Below are 18,920 nucleotides of genomic sequence, written 5' to 3' on the forward strand. Positions count from 1 at the left end.
AATTAAAGAGGAAATTTTTTTCTTTAACTTGGAGGGGAAACACCAGAAGTATCTTCATTGTTCTACACTGTTTATATATCATGTTCATCCAGCCATAAAGTAATATATACATCACCTGTACTATGTCACAGGCTGAACAAGGCAAAACAAATCCTTACAGCTCTTGCACAGAGGGTCAGCCATATGAAGAAATTTCTTTTGATTTGAAAATACTCATTACATTATCCAGATAATTAAACATGCATGAGTGGTATCAAATGAAATAATTCAAGAAAAAGTGCTAAAATAACAAAGCACTTATAACAAAATTGGCATATTTCTTTATTGACAACATTTTAGTAGAAAAAAAAAGTAACACTTTTTCAAGATTTATTCAGAAATAAGAGGTAAGTTATGCCTAGTTCAAGATACTGTAAGAAAACACATTAGAGTCTTCTATAATAGCTATAATGGTAATTTCGGTATACTCAATTATAAGAACAACTTTTTAATTTAAATAATAAAAAAAAGTTTACCTACTGGGGTCATTTTAAACTGGATATCTGAGGTATGATAAGAATCACTAAACTGTATAACTACATAAACTTTAAATAGTAGCCTTAAACCTCTATTTCTTTTCCATCAACTTTAAAGAATATTTCTGGATATCACCATCAACTTCATCTCACTGCACCTTTACTTTTTCATCAACAAGGTTAGTAACATTTAAGTTTTGTTCTGTAACCATAATTAAGTCTCCCATGCTTTGCTTATAGGTTAATTCTAAAAACTGGAAGTCAACAGTGTTTATGTTATTACAATCAATATAGATATTGTTTAATGCCAAGCCCAACAGGGTGTTAATACCACATTTCCTTTGTATAGGTCCAATGTGCTACATGAAGGATGATTTTACTAGGGTCAGGACCTAAATATCTTCTCTTGTTTTAACCCATCAATTGCTCAAAACCATCCCAAATTTTAATTTACTTTATGCCTTAGTTATACAGTAATCTGTTTTCTCTGGAGTTTCTAATCACTTACTGCTTTGTTGCTGTTGTTGTTGAAGAAACAAGATATAAGGAGTCTTTACTATATCACTAATATCTTCCAGCCTCTAATTCATCCAAATTGAGGCATGGAATCCATGCCCTTCTTTTTATTAAAAACATTCTTCTTGGAACTCATTGACATTTTGTTGTACTTAATTTTTATTCACTTTGTTACATCAAAGTAACAAATGAAATCCAAAATAAAAATTGCTTAATATCCCAAATGAGGAGAATCTAAATAGTGTTAAGACAACTGAATAACAACCTGAAAAAATATAGACTTAGATCCATATCTCATACTGTTACAAAGATAAACTTCAAATGATCAAAGATCTAATGTAAAATTTGAGTACTTAGATGTAATAAAAGAAAACATTGGCAAATCCTTTTTATAACTTTGTAGTTGTGAATGCCTTTCTAACCATGACAATCTCCAAAAGCCGTAAAGGAAAAATAAATAATTTATAGCAAATGTTAAACAAAAAGCCAAACAAACAAAATCAAAATACAAATGACAAACTGAAGAAACAATCTGAAATCCAGAACACAAACAAAAAGGGCTTATTTCAGAGAAATATAAAGAATTCATGGGAGTGACATCAGAAAGATGGTAGACCAGGAGGTCCCAGCCTTCCCACACCCCCACATGATTTAACAAGTACCTAAAAATGAAAATAGTTCTGGAAGAGCTCTGGAGTACTATTAAGAAGCTGCAGCAACCCAGTAGAGCACAAAAAAACAAGGATGTCTGAATAGAAAAATATAGGAAGCATTTCACCTGTGTCATTCAATTGTCTAGGTTCATACAGCTTGGCGCCAAAAGAAATGCCCTCAGCAACAACTCCCCCCAAATGGGAGAAAAGGAGAGCAGGAAGAGACCAGTAGCCTTCACCACCAAGGACCTCAACAGCCCTCATCACTACCATGGACGCCAGCAGCTTTCACCTCCAAGGACACTGACAGTCTTTGCTAATGTCTACACCTACCTGAGCTGATGGAGCTGCCTAGAGCCCAGGCCACTGTGCCCTTTCTTGGAACAAGAAGCATCACTGCTCCCCAACCAAGCCAGAGCTGCTAGACCCAGCACTACACCTGGCACCACCACATATGCCACCCAGCCAGCATCCTCACATCCACCAGTAGGTCAAGGTTTATACCCACCAGAGCTAGTCCAAAAACTCTGAAAGAGGTCACTGCTCCTTCAATGCACAAACACCAACAAAGGGCTACAAGGAACACAAAAAATCAAGGAAACATGACACCATCAAAGGAATACTACAAATTTCCAGTAACTGTCCCCAAAGAACTGGAGATCTATGAACTACCTGACAAAGAATTCAAAATAACTGTTTTAAAGAAGCTCAGCAAACTACAAGATAACACAGATAGATAACTCAAAAAAATCAGGAAAATATTACATGAATAAAATGAGAAGTTCAATAAAGAGGCAGAAGTCATAAGGAAAGAACCAAAAAAATTCTAGAGCTGAAGAACACAATGAATGAAATGAAAAATGTAATAGCTTCAACAGCACACTCAATGGAACAAAAGAAATAAACCAGTGAACTCAAAGACAGATCATTTTAAATTATCCAGTGAAAAGAAAAAAGAATGAAAGAGGGTGAAGAAAGGCCATATGATTTATGGAACAACATCAAAAGATAAAGGGAGAAGAATTTTAAAAATCACTATAAAAAACATCAAGTAACAAAAGAAGACAAGAGAGGAAGAGATGTACAACACAACTAAAACAGAAAACAATCAACAGAATGACAACAGTGATTCCACACCTATCAATAATTACTTAAATGTAAATGGATTAAACTCTCCAATAAAAAGGCACAGAGTGGCTAAACAAATTTTTTTTAAATCCAGTGATACATCTGTAAGAGACTCACTGTAGATTTAAGGACACATGTAGACTGAAAGTAAAAGGATGAAACAGATATACCAAAGAGTAATGAAAAGAAAGCAGGGGTGGCTAAACTTATATCAGATAAAATAGACTTTAAGTCAAAACTGTCTTTAGAGACAAAGAAGGTCATTCTATAATGCTAAAGAGTCAATTCAACAGGAAGATATAATAAGTATATATGTACCCAACATCAGAGCACTTAAATATACAAAGCAAACATCAACAGATCTGAAGAGAGAAACTGACAAAACTACAATGACAGTAGGAGACTCCAGTACCTCACTTTCCATAATGGATAGAATATCCAGACAGAAAATCAATGAAGAAACAGTTGATGTGAACATCATTATAGGTTAAATGGACCTAACAGACATATACAGAACTCTTCACTCAATAGAAGAAGAATACACATTCTTCTCAGGCACACATGGAACATTCTCCAGGATAGATCATATGTCTACCATATGGTGTATCACAGAAAAGTCACCTTCTATGTGACAGGTCGTCAAAAAAGTCTTAAATTTGAGAAGATCAAAATCATTCCAAGTATCTTTTCTGATCACAGTGGAATAAAATTAGAAATTAACAGTAAGAAAACAGGAAAATTCACAAATACATGGAAACTAAACAACATACTCTTGAACATTCATTATGTTAAAAAAAAAAGGAGAATTTTAAAAGTATCTCAAGACAAAACAAAAACAATAACACAACATATCAATACTTATGGGATGCACCAAAAACAATACTAACAGGAGATTTCATAATGATAAACACCTACATTAAAAAAAAAAACCTCAAATAAACAACTTATCTTTACATCTCAAACAACTAGAAAAAGAAGAACTAGGCCAAAATCAGCAGAAGGAAGAAAATAATAGAGATTGGAACAGAAATAAATCAAATAGCAAATACAAAAACAATTGAAAAAAAAACAACGAAATTAAGAGTTGGTTTTTTGGAAGAATAAGCAAAATTGACAAACTGTTAGCTAGACTAAGAAAATGACAGAAGAATCAAATAAACAAAATTAGAAATGAAAGGAGACATTACAATGGATACCTCAGAAATAAAAAGGATCGTAAGAGACTATTATGAACAATTATATGCCAACAAATTCTCCCATTAAAAGAAATAGAGGGCTTCCCTGGTGGCGTAGTGGTTGAGAGTCCGCCTGCCGATGCAGGGGACACGGGTTTGTGCCCCGGTCCGGGAAGATCCCACATGCCCATGGGCCATGGTTGCTGAGCCTGCGCGTCCGGAGCCACCTGTGCTCCGCAACGGGAGAGGCCACAACAGTGAGAGGCCCATGTACCGCAAAAAAAAAAAAAAAAAAAGAAATGGATAAATTCCTAGAAACATACAACCTACCAAAACTGAAGATCGATGAACTAGAAAAACTGAACATACCAATAGCAAATGAGGATATTGAATCGATAATTTAAAACCTCCCAACAAAGAAAAGCCCAGGACTAGATGGCTTCATGGAAGAACTCTACCAAACATTTGAAGAAGATTTCATACAAATCCTTCTTAAATTCTCCCAAAACACGGAACAGGGAACATTTCCAAACTCATTTTATGAGACCATCATCATTCTGACGACAAAACCAGACAAAGACACTACAAGAAAAGAAAACTACAGGCCAGTATCTGTGATGAACATAGATGCAAAAATCTTCAATAAAATTCTAGCAAACAAAATTCGAGAGCATATTGAAAGGATCATACACCATCACCAAGTGAGATTTAATCCCTGGGTTAAAAGGATGGTCCAACATATGCAAATAAATCAATGTGATACACCACACTAATAGAATGAAAGAAAAAAAACCACATGTTCGTCTCAATAGATGTAGAAAAAGCATTTGACAAAATTCAACATCCATTCATGATAAAAACTCTCAACAAAATAGGTATATAAGAAATTTACCTCAGCACAATAAAGGCCATTTATAAAAAACCCACAGTGATCATCATAATCAAACCAGTATAAGGCAAGAGTGCCTATTCTCACCACTTCTATTCAACAGAATACTGGAAGTCCTAGCCAGAGCAATGAGAAAAGAAAAAGAAATAAAAGGCATCCAAATCACAAAGGAATAAGTAAGATTATCTCTATTTGAAGGTAACATAATCATACATATAGAAAACCTTAAAGACAACAAAAAAACTGTTAGAACTAATAAATGAATTCAGTAAAATTGAGAATACAAAATCAGCATACAAAAATCAGCCACATTTCTATACACAAACAACAAACTATTTGGAAAGAAAATTAAGAAAATAATCACAATAGCAACAAAATGAATAAAATATTTAGTAACAAATTTAAGCAGAGTGGCTAAGGTCTGTACACTGAATATTATAAAACATTGATAAAAGAAATTTAAAAGGCACGGATAAATGTAAAGGCATACTGTGTTCATGGATGGAAAATTAAATATTGTTTAAATGTCTGTATTACCCAAAGTGATCTACAGATTCAGTGCAATCCCTATCAAAATCACAATGCCAGTCTCTACAGAAATAGAAGAAACAATCCTAAAATTTATAGAGAATCGCGAAAGACCCTGAATGGCCAAAGCAATCTGAGCAAGATGAACAAAACTGAAGACATTATACTTCCTGATTCCAAAATATATTTCAAAGCTACAGCAATCAAAGCAGCATGGTACTGACAAGAAACAAAACGAAAGCAAAACCAAAACCAACATGAGATATATCGACCAATGGAACAGAATAGAGAGCCCAGAAATAAACCCACATATCTGTAGCCAACTGATCTTCGACAAGGACACCAAGAACACATAATGGAGAAAGGATAGTGTTCAATAAATGGTGTTGGAAAAACTGAAAATCCACATGCAGAACAATGAAACTGGACCCTTACCTCATGCAATATACAAAATTTCATACCATAAACAAAAATCAACTCAAAATGGATTAAAGACTTAAACATAAGGCTTCCCTGGTGGCGCAGTGGTTCAGAGTCCGCCTGCCGATGCAGGGGACACGGGCTCGTGCCCTGGTCCGGGAAGATCCCACATGCCATGGAGTAGCTGGGCCCGTGAGCCATGGCTGCTGAGCCTGCGCGTCTGGAGCCTGTGCTCTGCAACAGGAGAGGCCACAACAGTGAGAGGCCCGCGTACCACAAAAAAAAAAAAAAAAAAAAAAAAAAAAATGACTTAAACATAACTCCTGAAACCATAAAACTACTAGAAGGAAATTTAGGAAAAGAGCTTCTCAACATTAGGCAATGATTTTTTAGACATGACACCAAAAGCACAGGCAACAAAACCAAAAATAGACAAGTGGGACTGCATGAAACTAAAAAGCTTCTACACAGCAAAGGAAATAAGCAACTGAGTGAAAAGACAACCTATGTAATGGGAGAAACATTTGCAAACCATGTATCTGAGTAGGAGTTAATATCCAAAATGTAGCAGGAAGTCATATACACACTCAATAGCAGAAAACTCCAAATAACCCAATTAAAAAATGAGCTGAGGACCTAAACAGACATTTCTCAAAGAAAGACATACAAATGATGAACAGGTATATGAAAACATGCTCAACATCACTAATAATCAGGGAAATGCAAATCAAACTCACAATGAGATTACCTCGCACCTATCAGAATGGCTGTGATCAAAAAGACAAGAGATAAAAAGTGCTAGTAAAGATGTGGAGAAAAGGAATCCTTGTACTACTGTAATCAGACTAAAGGAAGAAAGCTTGTCAACTGCTTAAATAAATCCACACTACAGTGTGAATTACCTGATTCAGGTAGTAACCATCAAGATCCTTCCACTGTAAAATAATTACTTTGCTCTTTGTAATTAATATTATCTATAGGGTGATACTCTGAAATCACGTGAATATCTTTTCCCCCAACAATCTCTATTTTACTTTTTATCTCTTTTTATTGTTTGTCTTCCCCATTAGAATGTAAACTCCACAAGGGCAGAGGTTTTTGACCCTTTTACTCACAGCTGTATTCCCAGTGCTTAGAGCAGGGTTTGGCACATAGTAGACCTTCATAAATATGTATTGAATGATTCATCATCTGTTGTATACCTCATACCTCTGTATGAGACTGAATGACTTAAAGGCAAAGTGATGTTTCCTTCATCTTTGTATTTGTAGAAAATAAGCATAGTACTTAGCAAATAATAATAACAATAAATGCTATTTTATGTTAATTTTTAAGGACCATAGATAAATCAGTTATAATATATAGGCCTAACTTGCTTTTGTCATCTATAAAGTGCTAAAAATAACATATATCTAATTATATTACTGTGAGAAATAATGAAAGTTATGTTAATATTTCCTTTTAAAATAAAAGATAAAGCAAAAATCCTACTAATTTGAAATCCAAGGCTCTCAGGAAAAAGTACTAAATTATATATGATATATGAATTTTTTTCAGCTTCACTTTGCTACACTACATGTTTACAGCATTTTACTGATACAATGCTAAAATACCAAATTACTTTTCAAGCAATACTAAGTTACTTTACCTGTAATGCCTTTAATGTTTCCTTCAATCCTTCTATTTCTTTTTCTTTTATTTCTGTAGCAAGTTGATATTTTCCCTTCAAGTAAAAAACTATATTTCAGTACTTTCCAATGTAAGTGACATTATTAACAGGGAGAACAAGAGTTCAAGAACCAAAATCTCTGCTTGCAACCTAATACTTCACAGAATTTAAACATGTATCTGTACTACAACTTGTATTTCTAATGACTTCAAGATACCATAAAATTACAATAAGGTCTATACAAGGTTACAAATATCATGAAATGGAAAATCTCATTATAACAATAAATCATTTTATCAGTAGAGCATTCCTGAGAACTTATGGATACTATATAATTATTTAATTCATATGGCTAGAATAAATATATTCTAATCAATAAGACACAAGTACATTTGTTTTATAAGTATAAGGATATGAGAAAAATTTTAAAAGAAAGTCTTTTGCTAAAAATAACTCTAAGTTTTAATATTATAAATGACATGTCCTTTGATATAATAAAAACATGTATGAACTATTGAATAGCTAGAGAAAACATTTAATGCCACATGAATTTCTAGCATTGTTCAGAGTTGTATACTCTTTTCCTGTTGGTCTGCATGCAGATGCAAATCATCTTACTGTTTTTTAAAGAAGGTAATTTCATTGAAAAGGCACTAAAAATATATTATACTTAATAGAAACACTGCAGTATAGTGGAAAGAGCAATTAATTTAGGGGCTGAAGAAATCTAGGTTCTAGTCCCAGCTTTGCCACTTCAAAATGGGAGCTTCAGCAAGTCATTCATATCTTACTAGGCCTCAGTACTCTCAACTGTAAAATGATAAGAGCTCAAGTAACATGATTTCCTTAGGTCCTTTCTGTTTCTAAAATTTTAAGAAATTAACAGTCTCCATTTGTTCATTACCAATGCTCCTTTCCATTATGGTGAACAACTGATAATTAAATGCATTTAAGCTATGTTTCAAATTATTAAAAAATTAATATATACCTTTTCTTCTTCCAAGGCACACATCTTCATTTGCAACTGATAAAGAATTTTAAAAATTAAAATACAGGTAAGTGAAATGTTACCAGTGATTTGCACTGGTCAGTGAGACTACAGAAATGTTTTACATGTCTATATTGTTTGAACTTAGTACAATGTGATTATGCTACTTTTACACTGAAAAAATAAATAATAAAAGGTATAAAAGGGGGAAAAAAGATAGTCACCAAAGAAAATGAACAATTTAATCTCACGATCAGAGCACCAATCATCCTTGAAAGTTTAGTTTTTCCCTCCAGTTTTTTTTAAATGTTTCAATATTTTGCCATCTACTCATAAACAATAACATATAACAATTTCTGAAGGCATACTTCTATAAAATTGGTATCATTTGTATTTGCACTGACAGTATTTTCTGAAATTTTTTTTAAATGCATGTGTTAGTTTAATAAATAAATAATGACATTTTAAAACTAGGGTGAACTTGCCAAAGGAAACCAATTAAATATTCCAAGCAACACAAGGATACTAGGCAAAGTTGTCAAGAAATAAAATTTTTCTTTGGAATTTCTCCATCTCATTTTCCATATTCCTCACTTACCTTCAAGAATCCTTTTTTTTAAGAGAAAGAAGAAAATAAAATAAAAAAAAAAAAGAACCCAATAGCACTTTCTCCTTTACCCTTCAATTACCTGGATGTTTCTTCTTGCCCAGAGTCCCTTGTGGTAACAGAGACATAGAACTGCTCTCTCCTAAAGAATACTATGCTGTACATTTGGTTTCTGCTTCCTCACCCTTCAATTAAAACTCTCATAACTTAGGTAAAGCCAATTTCAGACTATAAGGAAGTTTATCATCTGCTTAAACAAATCCACACTACAGTGTAAATTACCAATAACCTTAACCCACTAGTGATTAGGTTATATAGGTTTATTTCTTTTTATGCATTTCTCTCTGAACACACACACTTGTATGGAGATAAAAACAAAAAAGGGGGAAGGAAAAAGGAAAAAAAAAATGGTGATGTTGGCATGGCTATAAGGAAAAGCATTTCTAGAGTACATTTTCCATAGGCACATTTCTTACACTTCTATTTTATAATTAGGAACTGAAGAGAAATGTGAGGTAGTAAAGAAGAGCTATAGAATTCAAAATAACAGAAGGAGTTGTTCTTCATTTCTTTAAAATATATTTTTTTCAATTCTTCTACTGATCTTTCTTAGTTGTTAGTAGTTGATATTTATGGAGGTGCATGATAATCACATCTCTTCCTACTTGCATTTCAGCTTTTCACCAGTGTTATAATGTTAGCTTGGGTAAAGGAGTAATGTGGAAAAGGTAAGCTCTTAAGATATGCTAATTAAAGACAGAAAAGGGAGAAGGGAGAGAAAGAGCAAGAACACACATATCACTAACATATTTTATTTAGGACCAATGAAAACACATCTCCAAGAAAATAGTATTCCTAATTTCTTTCCTTAACTAAATCATTCTACTACATTACATTATTATCAGTTGTGATTCAAAATAATCTTATTTCCTGCTTCCAATAATAACCTTTTTGTCCTCAGTGAGTATGGAGAACAACCTGTCATAATATTCATGAGAAGTGGGAAAAGTGCAATATTTAAAACTGTAATGTTTGTCTATCCTTATGAAATTACCTGCTTTCTAAAAACTGCCATTGCTTCTTTGTGTTGCTTTGTTAATGTTTCCTTTTGATTCTGAAGAGTTTCCTATTTTAAAATCATGAAAAGTTAAAACAGATTCTAGCCACTTTCAGTTTTAAATTTTAATTGGGTTCACAAATTAAAGTTAAACATATTCATTGCACATATTATTTTATGCTCTTAAAATGTAACTTATGACAATTTTATTATTTTTTTAACTGTCATGGACTCAGCATACAATAATTTTGCTTCCAGTTGCTTCTTCATGATAAAACATATTGCTCTCTAAAATTTTAAACTCTGAATATAGCTTACTTTAAAGTTTTCTTCAAGAAAATACCTTTCACCAAAAGTTATTAAAATTAAGTCTAATATACAAGCAGACTATAGTCTTATTACAGTTTCCAAAAACACCAATTTTATTATCTAAGCACAAATGTTTACATGGTAACATATGATTCTTTAAATTCACTGAAATAATTTTTTACAAAACCAAAACTACCACAGGGCATTTTTGAAAAAAAATCCATGTATACAATTCCATTTCTTTCCCCTCCACCTTTTTTTGGTACAAGTTGTGTGTCCTGTCCTTTAGATTCAAGATGAATTTTTTCTTCTATCTTTATCAAATAATTCTCATAATTTAAAAACTTAGTAAAACTGGCAACCACTTTCAAATGCTTCTGTTATTTTACTCCATGATTCTACAATTTAAAAAATTTATCTACTGACCTCCTATATGATAGCTTTCTTGTATAACCATAATCCTACATGTCCTCCGTCTATTCTTCCAACAGAATTATATAAAAATTGTGGCTTAAATCAACAGTCAGTATTTATACTCTTATAACTGCAATTTTTATTCAATGCTAAGCCATATGGTATATCATGATTACATTTCTTCTTTAAAATTTTATTTATTTATTTATTTTTGGCTGCGTTGGGTCTTCGTTGCTGCGTGTGGGCTTTCTCTAGTTGCAGTGAGCGGGGGATACTCTTCCTGGACCCAGGCTCGAACCTGTGTCCCCTGCATTGGCAGGCAGATTCTTAACCACTGCGCCACCAGGGAAGTCCCATGATTACATTTCTATATATACAAGTTTTATTTTTCCTGAAGTTAGCAATTACTTTAAAATATTTTAATTCCCATAACTAATTTTGAAAAATAATACTGCCAGTTCCAAGGTCTGTATCAATTGGTTCATATGCTCAGAAGCAAAAAATAAAGAATAGAAAAGGCAAAGTGAGAAGATCCCAAGAATGACTTAGGAAATCCCGAACTGCATAGGAAAACAGACATTTTTTTTTTTAATTTTTAAATTTTTGGCCACGCCATGCAGCTTGCAGGATCTTAGTTCCCTGACCAGGGAATGAACCTGGGCCCTGGCAGTGAAAGCACCGAGTCCTAACCACTGGACTGTCAGGGAATTCTCCGGAAACCAGACATTTAGAAAAGCTGTAGATATTGGACAAAATTTTTCAGAGGATATTGCCCAGTTTTCTTATAAAAATATATTAGACTCTACTCCTGCAAACAAGGAAAGAATGAATTTATAGGACACTTCAGGGATAAATCCTTTGAGGAGCAGATTCTGAAGTAAACATGAACTCCAGCTCTCTCCCCGTTTTTTGTGAACAGCCGTAAATCTAGAAATAGATTTAATATGCAACAAAAACTGGAATGGGAAACAGCCCCATTACTAGATCTACAAATTCAGATCTTCAAAAAGCCTTAGAACAAAAGAAGAAACTGGTACCCTTACAGATAAAACAATTTAATACTCCCACTCCTGTCATCAAGCATGAGAGGAGTGAGTCTCATGGTAAAGACACCTGTAGATACTTATTATAAGCAGAAAAGACACTGGGGAAAAAAACATCCTGAACTAGCTAAGAAAATGAAGGGAAAAAATATCAGGTGGGCAAATCAATGTCACTGCTCTGACACACACCCAACTTCCCATTTATTCCTCAAACTTGCAAAGAGCAATTTCTCTAAATATTAAAAAAAAACCCGGAAATTTTATACATACCATAGACTCTGGCAACATCACATAACCTTTCCCTCAGGGTCAATGAGCTACTCAAATAGGGTGTATCTCTAATAATCCAAAGATACTCGTCCCGTTTTAGCCCATAACCGTTATCCTTGGATTCTCAAGTGAGGAATATTATTTTCTCCTTTATGACGCCACACCCATTGACTTAAGAGATAGGAATCTACTATGCAAGTAGAACTGAAAAATTAAACTCCTGTTTTTTTGGAGGAGGAGTTTTTTTTTGTTTGTTTGTTTTTTAAGATTCCTGGGGATTCTATTCACAATCAGATCATAGCTTATTTGGATATTGACTTAGGTACCTGTGTGTACCATGGAACCAAATAAAGATCTCCATGAAGTGGACTCTTTGTGGGAAAAATGTCTTAACTGATATTGGCAGCAGGGTTCAGACTGACCCATCTAAACCTCTACTTAACTTTATATAATACCTCTAAAACCAGAAACGAAGAAGAACTAAAGTCAATTGTCCTAAAGCCTAATAAAGAAAGGATGAATCAATCATACCTATACCAGTTTTAAAATTTTGACTTGTTCCCCAGTCAAAAACCCAATGGGTGAAGATTTAAGACCTTAAGGCCATAAATAAAATATCAATTTCCCCAATTCATTGAGCCCAGATACTATTTTATCTTTAGTGCCACCTGACTCTACATACTTTACTACTATATATTTATCCGTGTTCTGCTTTCTATGGCGTCCCTTTAGATCAAAATAGTTTTACCTGTTTGTTCTGTCCTGGGAGAGTCAACAATTTACCTGGACAGTTATGCCTCAGTGGTTTACTGAGGAACTTAGGGACCTTAAACCTCCCTGTAAACTCTACACTTATACAATATGCGGGCAAGCTTTCGTTATGTTCTAAAGATGAAGAGAGCTCTAAGACTGACTCCATTTATCTATGTACTGTTTTAGCTCAGAAAGGACATGAGAATTCCAAAAAACAGTTTAGTATTTTGTAAGAATAAAGTGCATTATTTAGGGAATAATTTATCCCCAGGGGGTAAATCTATTATTCCTGATAAATTATGAGCCCTTCAATACTTTCCAAGGCTGGTTACTAAAAGAAAATTAAGAAGTTGTCCAGATTACACTGGCTACTGTAGACACTGGGTTCCAAACATCTCTGAAATTGACACATTTCTATATAATTTAAGTCCTCAACAATGGAACCTTTCCCTTAGGAACTTAAACATGGACAAGAATTTTGTGATTTAAAAATAACTCTCAACAGTCCCCCTTGGACCCCCGCAATTGGGGCCCTCCAAATTGTCATAAAGCTTTCTATCTATTTGTATCTGAGCAATGTAGACAAGTCCTTAATACTCTAACAGAACACCACAGATATCATCAGGGCCCAACTGCTTACTACAATCTTCCCCTCAACCCAGTGAGGGGAAAATCCTACTCCTTATCTAAGGATAGTAATAAGCAGCAGCCAAACGAGTAGAGGCCTCTACTGACTTGGTTTAAGGATCTTGTTTAAATTTGATGGTTCTGTATGCTGTACAATCCTGGATGCTACTGAAAACACACTTCTTGGCAAGCAGGCTTACATCCTATGAACTTTTTATTATTTTCTTCCTCACACATTTCAACTCAGTGCTATACTTTAAAGATTGCTACTCTTTTCCCATTACCCAAAGAAGGGGAATTCCATGAGATCTAACCTCTGTCCAGACAATGACTATGCCTCAAATGGATTTATTAGAAACTCCTCCTAGAAAATCTAGGTTTAATATTATTTGTTGATATATCTATTTTTATAACTGAAATGGGAACTAAGGCAAGATATACTGGAACAGTCTCAACTGACCCCTAAAACATGACTCCTTACCAGAAGTAAAACCAGTCCTGATGACAGTACTTACCCTCTCAGCAGGGCTTGCCAATTGTCAAGAGATAAGAGAGTTAACAAAAAACTAATATTAGGTATACCTTTCAGAGTAGTCCATGATTTTGTAATACTGTAGAAACAATGAGAGTTTCCAACCTTAATAGGAATCCCAATGTAAAATGAACAACAGTTTTAAGTACTTTTAAGTACTCTAATGCTTCCTAAGGAGGTGGCTATCATGAAGCCACACTATTAAGGGATAACAAAGGCTAAAAGAAATATCCTAGGTTTATCTTTATGACACACAGGAAGCCCTCAATCAGGTCCTGGCCCCATTATACTCTAAAAAGCTAAATCTTTCTGGAGATTAAAAAATCCTATTTTGGAATGCCCACAACTGGCTCCAAAATCTGAAAAGAATACATGGTTGTAAAGTACAAGAGAATCCCTGGCACTTTCAGGACAGACACTTGGTGGCACCAGAGAACCTTGACGAAACTCTGCAAACATATTTTACAAGGAATTATCCATCAGAGCAAGGACATATTGAAAACGATATTCAATTAGCATTGGTGGGGAAATTTTACTAAGATTTTTGAGGATGTCTCTGGTGCAAATCTCATCTGTCTCCCTCACAATCCTAGTAAAACTGTTATCCTTGTAAATCCAAGCTTCAGGACCCCACTGAACATGTCCAAATGGACTTCCTAAAATAAACCCCTACAGTGGGTTCTGAATATGTTCTGACCATTGCTTGCTACTTCTCTGGATGGATTAAAACTTTTTCTTGAGAGAGAGCTATAATTATGAGAGTAGGAAAAAAATTACTTGATTTTGTGTTCCCAACGTGAGGATCTCCAGTAACAGAGGCACTCATTTTACTGGACCTGTTTTTAGAGAACTCTGCAAAGTCTTGTCATTGATTTAGAAATGTCATTGCCCCAATCATCCCCAATCTTGAGGAAAAGTAGAGAGAATTAATGGCACCTTAAATCTGACATTCTTGAACTTCCATGACCAAGAAGGTTATGTCTAACTCTCAATACTATTAAGTCCACAGTCTCCTATACTTCACTGGCTTCTACCATACACACCTATTAGAGGTTACCACATGAAACTGGCTACTTGTGCCCCAATCTTGGACATTTTCTTACTTCAGACAAACCTGGGAAAGTACTCCAAGGACTCAGGAAATACACTTCATAGTCTTATCACCATCTCACATAAGCTGCCTTTCCTCTACATGATCTAAAATGCAGATAAACATAAGTTGAGAGAGTTCATTACCATTAGACCTGCCCTGCAAGAAATAATATGATTCCTACAGGTTGAATTGAAAGGACAAGAGAGAGCAACTCAAAGCCGTATGAAGAAATAAAAATCTCAGTAAAGGTAAATACATGAGCAATTTATAAAAGCTAGTATTACTCTAACAGCAGTTTTTATTTCTTTTTAAAGAAACTAATACTTTTTTAAAAAAGACAATTATTAGGCTAAAAGCTAGTATTACTGTACCTTTGGTTTGTAACTCCATATTTGCTTTCTACATAATTCAGAGACTAATGCATTTTTAAAACTACTAGTTTAGGGGCTTCCTTGGTGGCGCAGTGGTTGAGAGTCCACCTGCCGATGCAGGGGACACGGGTTCGTGCCCCAGTCCGGGAAGATCCCACATGCCGTGAAGCAGCTGGGCCTGTGAGCCATGGCCGCTGGGCCTGTGCGTCCAGAGCCTGTGCTCCGCAACGGGAGAGGCCACAGCAGTGAGAGGCCCGTGTACCACAAAAAAACAAAAAAAACCCTACTAGTTTATTCTCTTGAGCACACAATATATAAAGATGTAATTTTATAATATCAACAACTGAAAAGGGTGTAGATGGAGTTATAAAGGAATAGAGTTCTTGTATGTTATTGACATTAAGCTGATACAAATTCAAATTAGAGTGCTATAATGACAGATGCTAACTGTAATCCCCATGGTAACCATTAAGGAAATAGCTAGAGAATATACACAAAAGGAAATGAGAAAGGAATTTAAACATCTCACTACAAAAAAATCAACTAAACACAAAAGATGATGGTAATGCAGGAAATGAGGGACAAAAACTATCAGACACATTGAAAACAAATAGCAAAATGACACAAGTTAGTTGCTCCTTATCAGTAATTACTTTAAATGTATATTTTAACTCTCTCACCTAAAGACAAAAATTGGAAGAATGGATAAAAAGCATGATCCAACTTTATGCTGTCTATAAGAGACTCACTTTAGATCTAAAGACACAAACAGGTTGAAAGTAGAAAAATGGAAAAAGATATTCCAATAAAATAATAACCAAAAGAACAAAAAATAAATAAAATTAAAAATGGTCTTTAAATTTTAAGAAGTTACATTAGACAAAGAAAGATATTATATATCCATAAAACGTTCAATAAGGAAGAAGATATAACAATTATAAGCATTTATGAACCGAATGACAGACCATCAGAATATATGAAGCAGGGCTTCCCTGGTGGCACAGTGGTTAAGAATCTGCCTGCCAACACAGGTTTGATCCCTGGTCTGGGAAGATCCCACATGTCATGGAGCAACTAGGCCCGTGTGCCACAACTACTGAGCCTGTGCTCTAGAGCCTGTGAGCCACAACTACTGAGCCCACATGCCACAACTATTGAAGGCCACATGCCTAGAGCCCGTGCTCCGCAACAAGAGAAGACACCACAATGAGAAGCCCTCACACTGCAAGAAAGAGTAGCCCCCGCTTGCTGCAACTACAGAAAGCCCACTCACAGCAACGAAGACCCAATGCAGCCAAAAATAAATAAATAAATAAATTTTTAAAAAAGAAAAGAATGGGAGAGATCCCCCTCCCTTTAACAGAACAGAAAAACAATAGAGAAAATAAGTGAGATTAAAAATTGGTTCTTTGAAAAGATAACAAAATTGATAAACCTTTACCCAGATGGACTAAGAAAAACAGAGAAGACTCAAATTACTAAAATCAGAAATGAAAGTGGGGACATTACTACTGATTCTGCAGAAATAATAAGTATGATGAGAGTACTATGAACAATTGCATGCTAACAAATTGGGTAACCTAGATGAAATGGAGAATTCCTAGAAATGCAAAACCTACGAAGACCAAATTATGAAGAAATAGAAAATTTTAAGAGACTATAGGAGACTGAATCCATAATCAAAATCTCCCAATACAGAAAAGCCCTGAACCTGATGGCTTCACTGGTGAATTCTACCAAACATTTAAAGAACTAACAGCAATCCTCCTCAAACTTTTCCAAAGAGTTGAATAGGAAGGAACACTTCCTAACTCATGCTTGATGCCAGTATTACCTTGATACCAAAGCCAGATGAAGACACATCAAGAATACTACAGACCAGTACCCCTGATGAACACTGATGCAAAAATTCTCAAAAAAATACTATCAAACCGAATTCAGAAGCATATTAAAAGGATCATACACCATGACCAAGTAGGATTTATCCCTGGGATAAGAGAGTTCAACATACAAAAAAATCAGTCAGTGTAATACACCACATTAACAGAATGAAGGCAAAAAAGCACATAATCATCTCAACTTATGCAATAAAAAGAACCTGACAAAATTCAGTACCCTTTCATGGTAAAAAAGAAATTCAACAAACTAGGAATAGAAGGAAACTACCTCAGCATAATAAAAGCCATATTTGAAAACCCCACAGTGAACATAATATTCAATGGTAAAGGACTGAAAGCTTTTCCTCTAAGATCAGGAACAAGGCAAGGATGCCTACTTTCACAACTTGTATTCAACATAGTACTGGAAGCACTGGTTAAAGCAATGAGGCAAGAAAAAGAAATCCAATTTGGAAAGGAAAAAGAGTTATCTGTTTGCATATGATATGAGCTTATATGTAGAAAACCCTAAATATTCCACAAAAAACTTGAATAAATGAATTCAGCAAAGTAGTACGATACAAAGTCACACAAAAATCAATTGCATTTCTATATGCTAACAATGAACTACCCAAAAATGAAATTAAGAAAAAAATTACATTTACAATAGTACTAAAAAGAATAAAATACATAGAGATTAACTTAACCAAGGAGATGAAAGACTTGTACAATGAAAACTACAAAACACTGCCCAAAGAAATTAAATTAAAAATAAAAAATACACACACATCTTTTGCTCTGGGACTAGAAAACTTCATATTTGTAAAATAATACTATCCAAAGTTATCTACAGATTCAATGTAATCTCTATCAAAATCCCAATAATATTTTTTGCAGAAATAGAAAAACCCATCCTAAAATTCATATGGAATCTCAAGGAACCCAAAATAGCCAAATAATCTTGAAAAAGAAGATCAAAGCTGGGGGACTCACACTTCCTAATTTCAAAGCTTACTGTAAAGCTCCAGGAATCAAAACAGTGCTGTACTGGCATAAAGAAAGACACATGGACCAATGGAATAAAGAGCTCAGAAATAAACCCTCACACACATGGTCAAGGGTGTCAAGATCATTCAAGGGGAAAGAACAGTCTTTTCAACCAAAGGTTCTGGGAAAACTGGATATACACAAGCAAAAGAATGAAGCTGGGCTTCCCTGGTGGCACAGTGGTTGAGAGTCCACCTGCCGATGCAGGGGACGTGGGTTCGTGCCCGGGTCCGGGAGGATCCCGCATGCCGTGGAGTGGCTGGGCCCGTGAGCCATGGCCTCTGGGCCTGCGCGTCCGGAGCCTGTGCTCCGTGGCGGGAGAGGCCACAGCAGTGAGAGGCCTGCGTACCGCAAAAAAAAAAAAAAAAAAAAGGAGAAAAAGAATGAAGCTGAACCCTTACCTAACACCATATACAAAAATGAACTCCATCAAAACACC

General features: G+C 34.8%; 1 protein-coding gene across 6 annotated transcripts in view; it reads right to left on the reverse strand.

The window, feature by feature from the left end:
- CCDC73 (coiled-coil domain containing 73) overlaps positions 1-18,920 on the reverse strand; it is a 105,318-nt gene that overhangs the window by 67,936 nt on the left and 18,462 nt on the right. For 3 of the 6 annotated variants that reach the window (XM_029208526.1, XM_029208524.1, XM_029208521.1), the window contains exons 3-5: positions 10,143-10,214; positions 8,482-8,517; positions 7,473-7,547 (exon numbers count right to left, since the gene is read on the reverse strand). In XM_029208526.1, the coding sequence (XP_029064359.1) occupies positions 7,473-7,547; positions 8,482-8,517; positions 10,143-10,214 (183 nt within the window). Of the gene's footprint in view, positions 1-7,472; positions 7,562-8,481; positions 8,518-10,142; positions 10,215-18,920 lie in introns of all 6 variants that reach the window. The other 3 variants (XM_029208522.1, XM_029208525.1, XM_029208523.1) reach the window with 3 other exon arrangements.

Source organism: Monodon monoceros, unplaced genomic scaffold, assembly GCF_005190385.1.
Source record: "Monodon monoceros isolate NGI ecotype Baffin Bay Population unplaced genomic scaffold, NGI_Narwhal_1 Super_Scaffold_7, whole genome shotgun sequence".
Classification (NCBI taxonomy): domain Eukaryota; kingdom Metazoa; phylum Chordata; class Mammalia; order Artiodactyla; family Monodontidae; genus Monodon; species Monodon monoceros.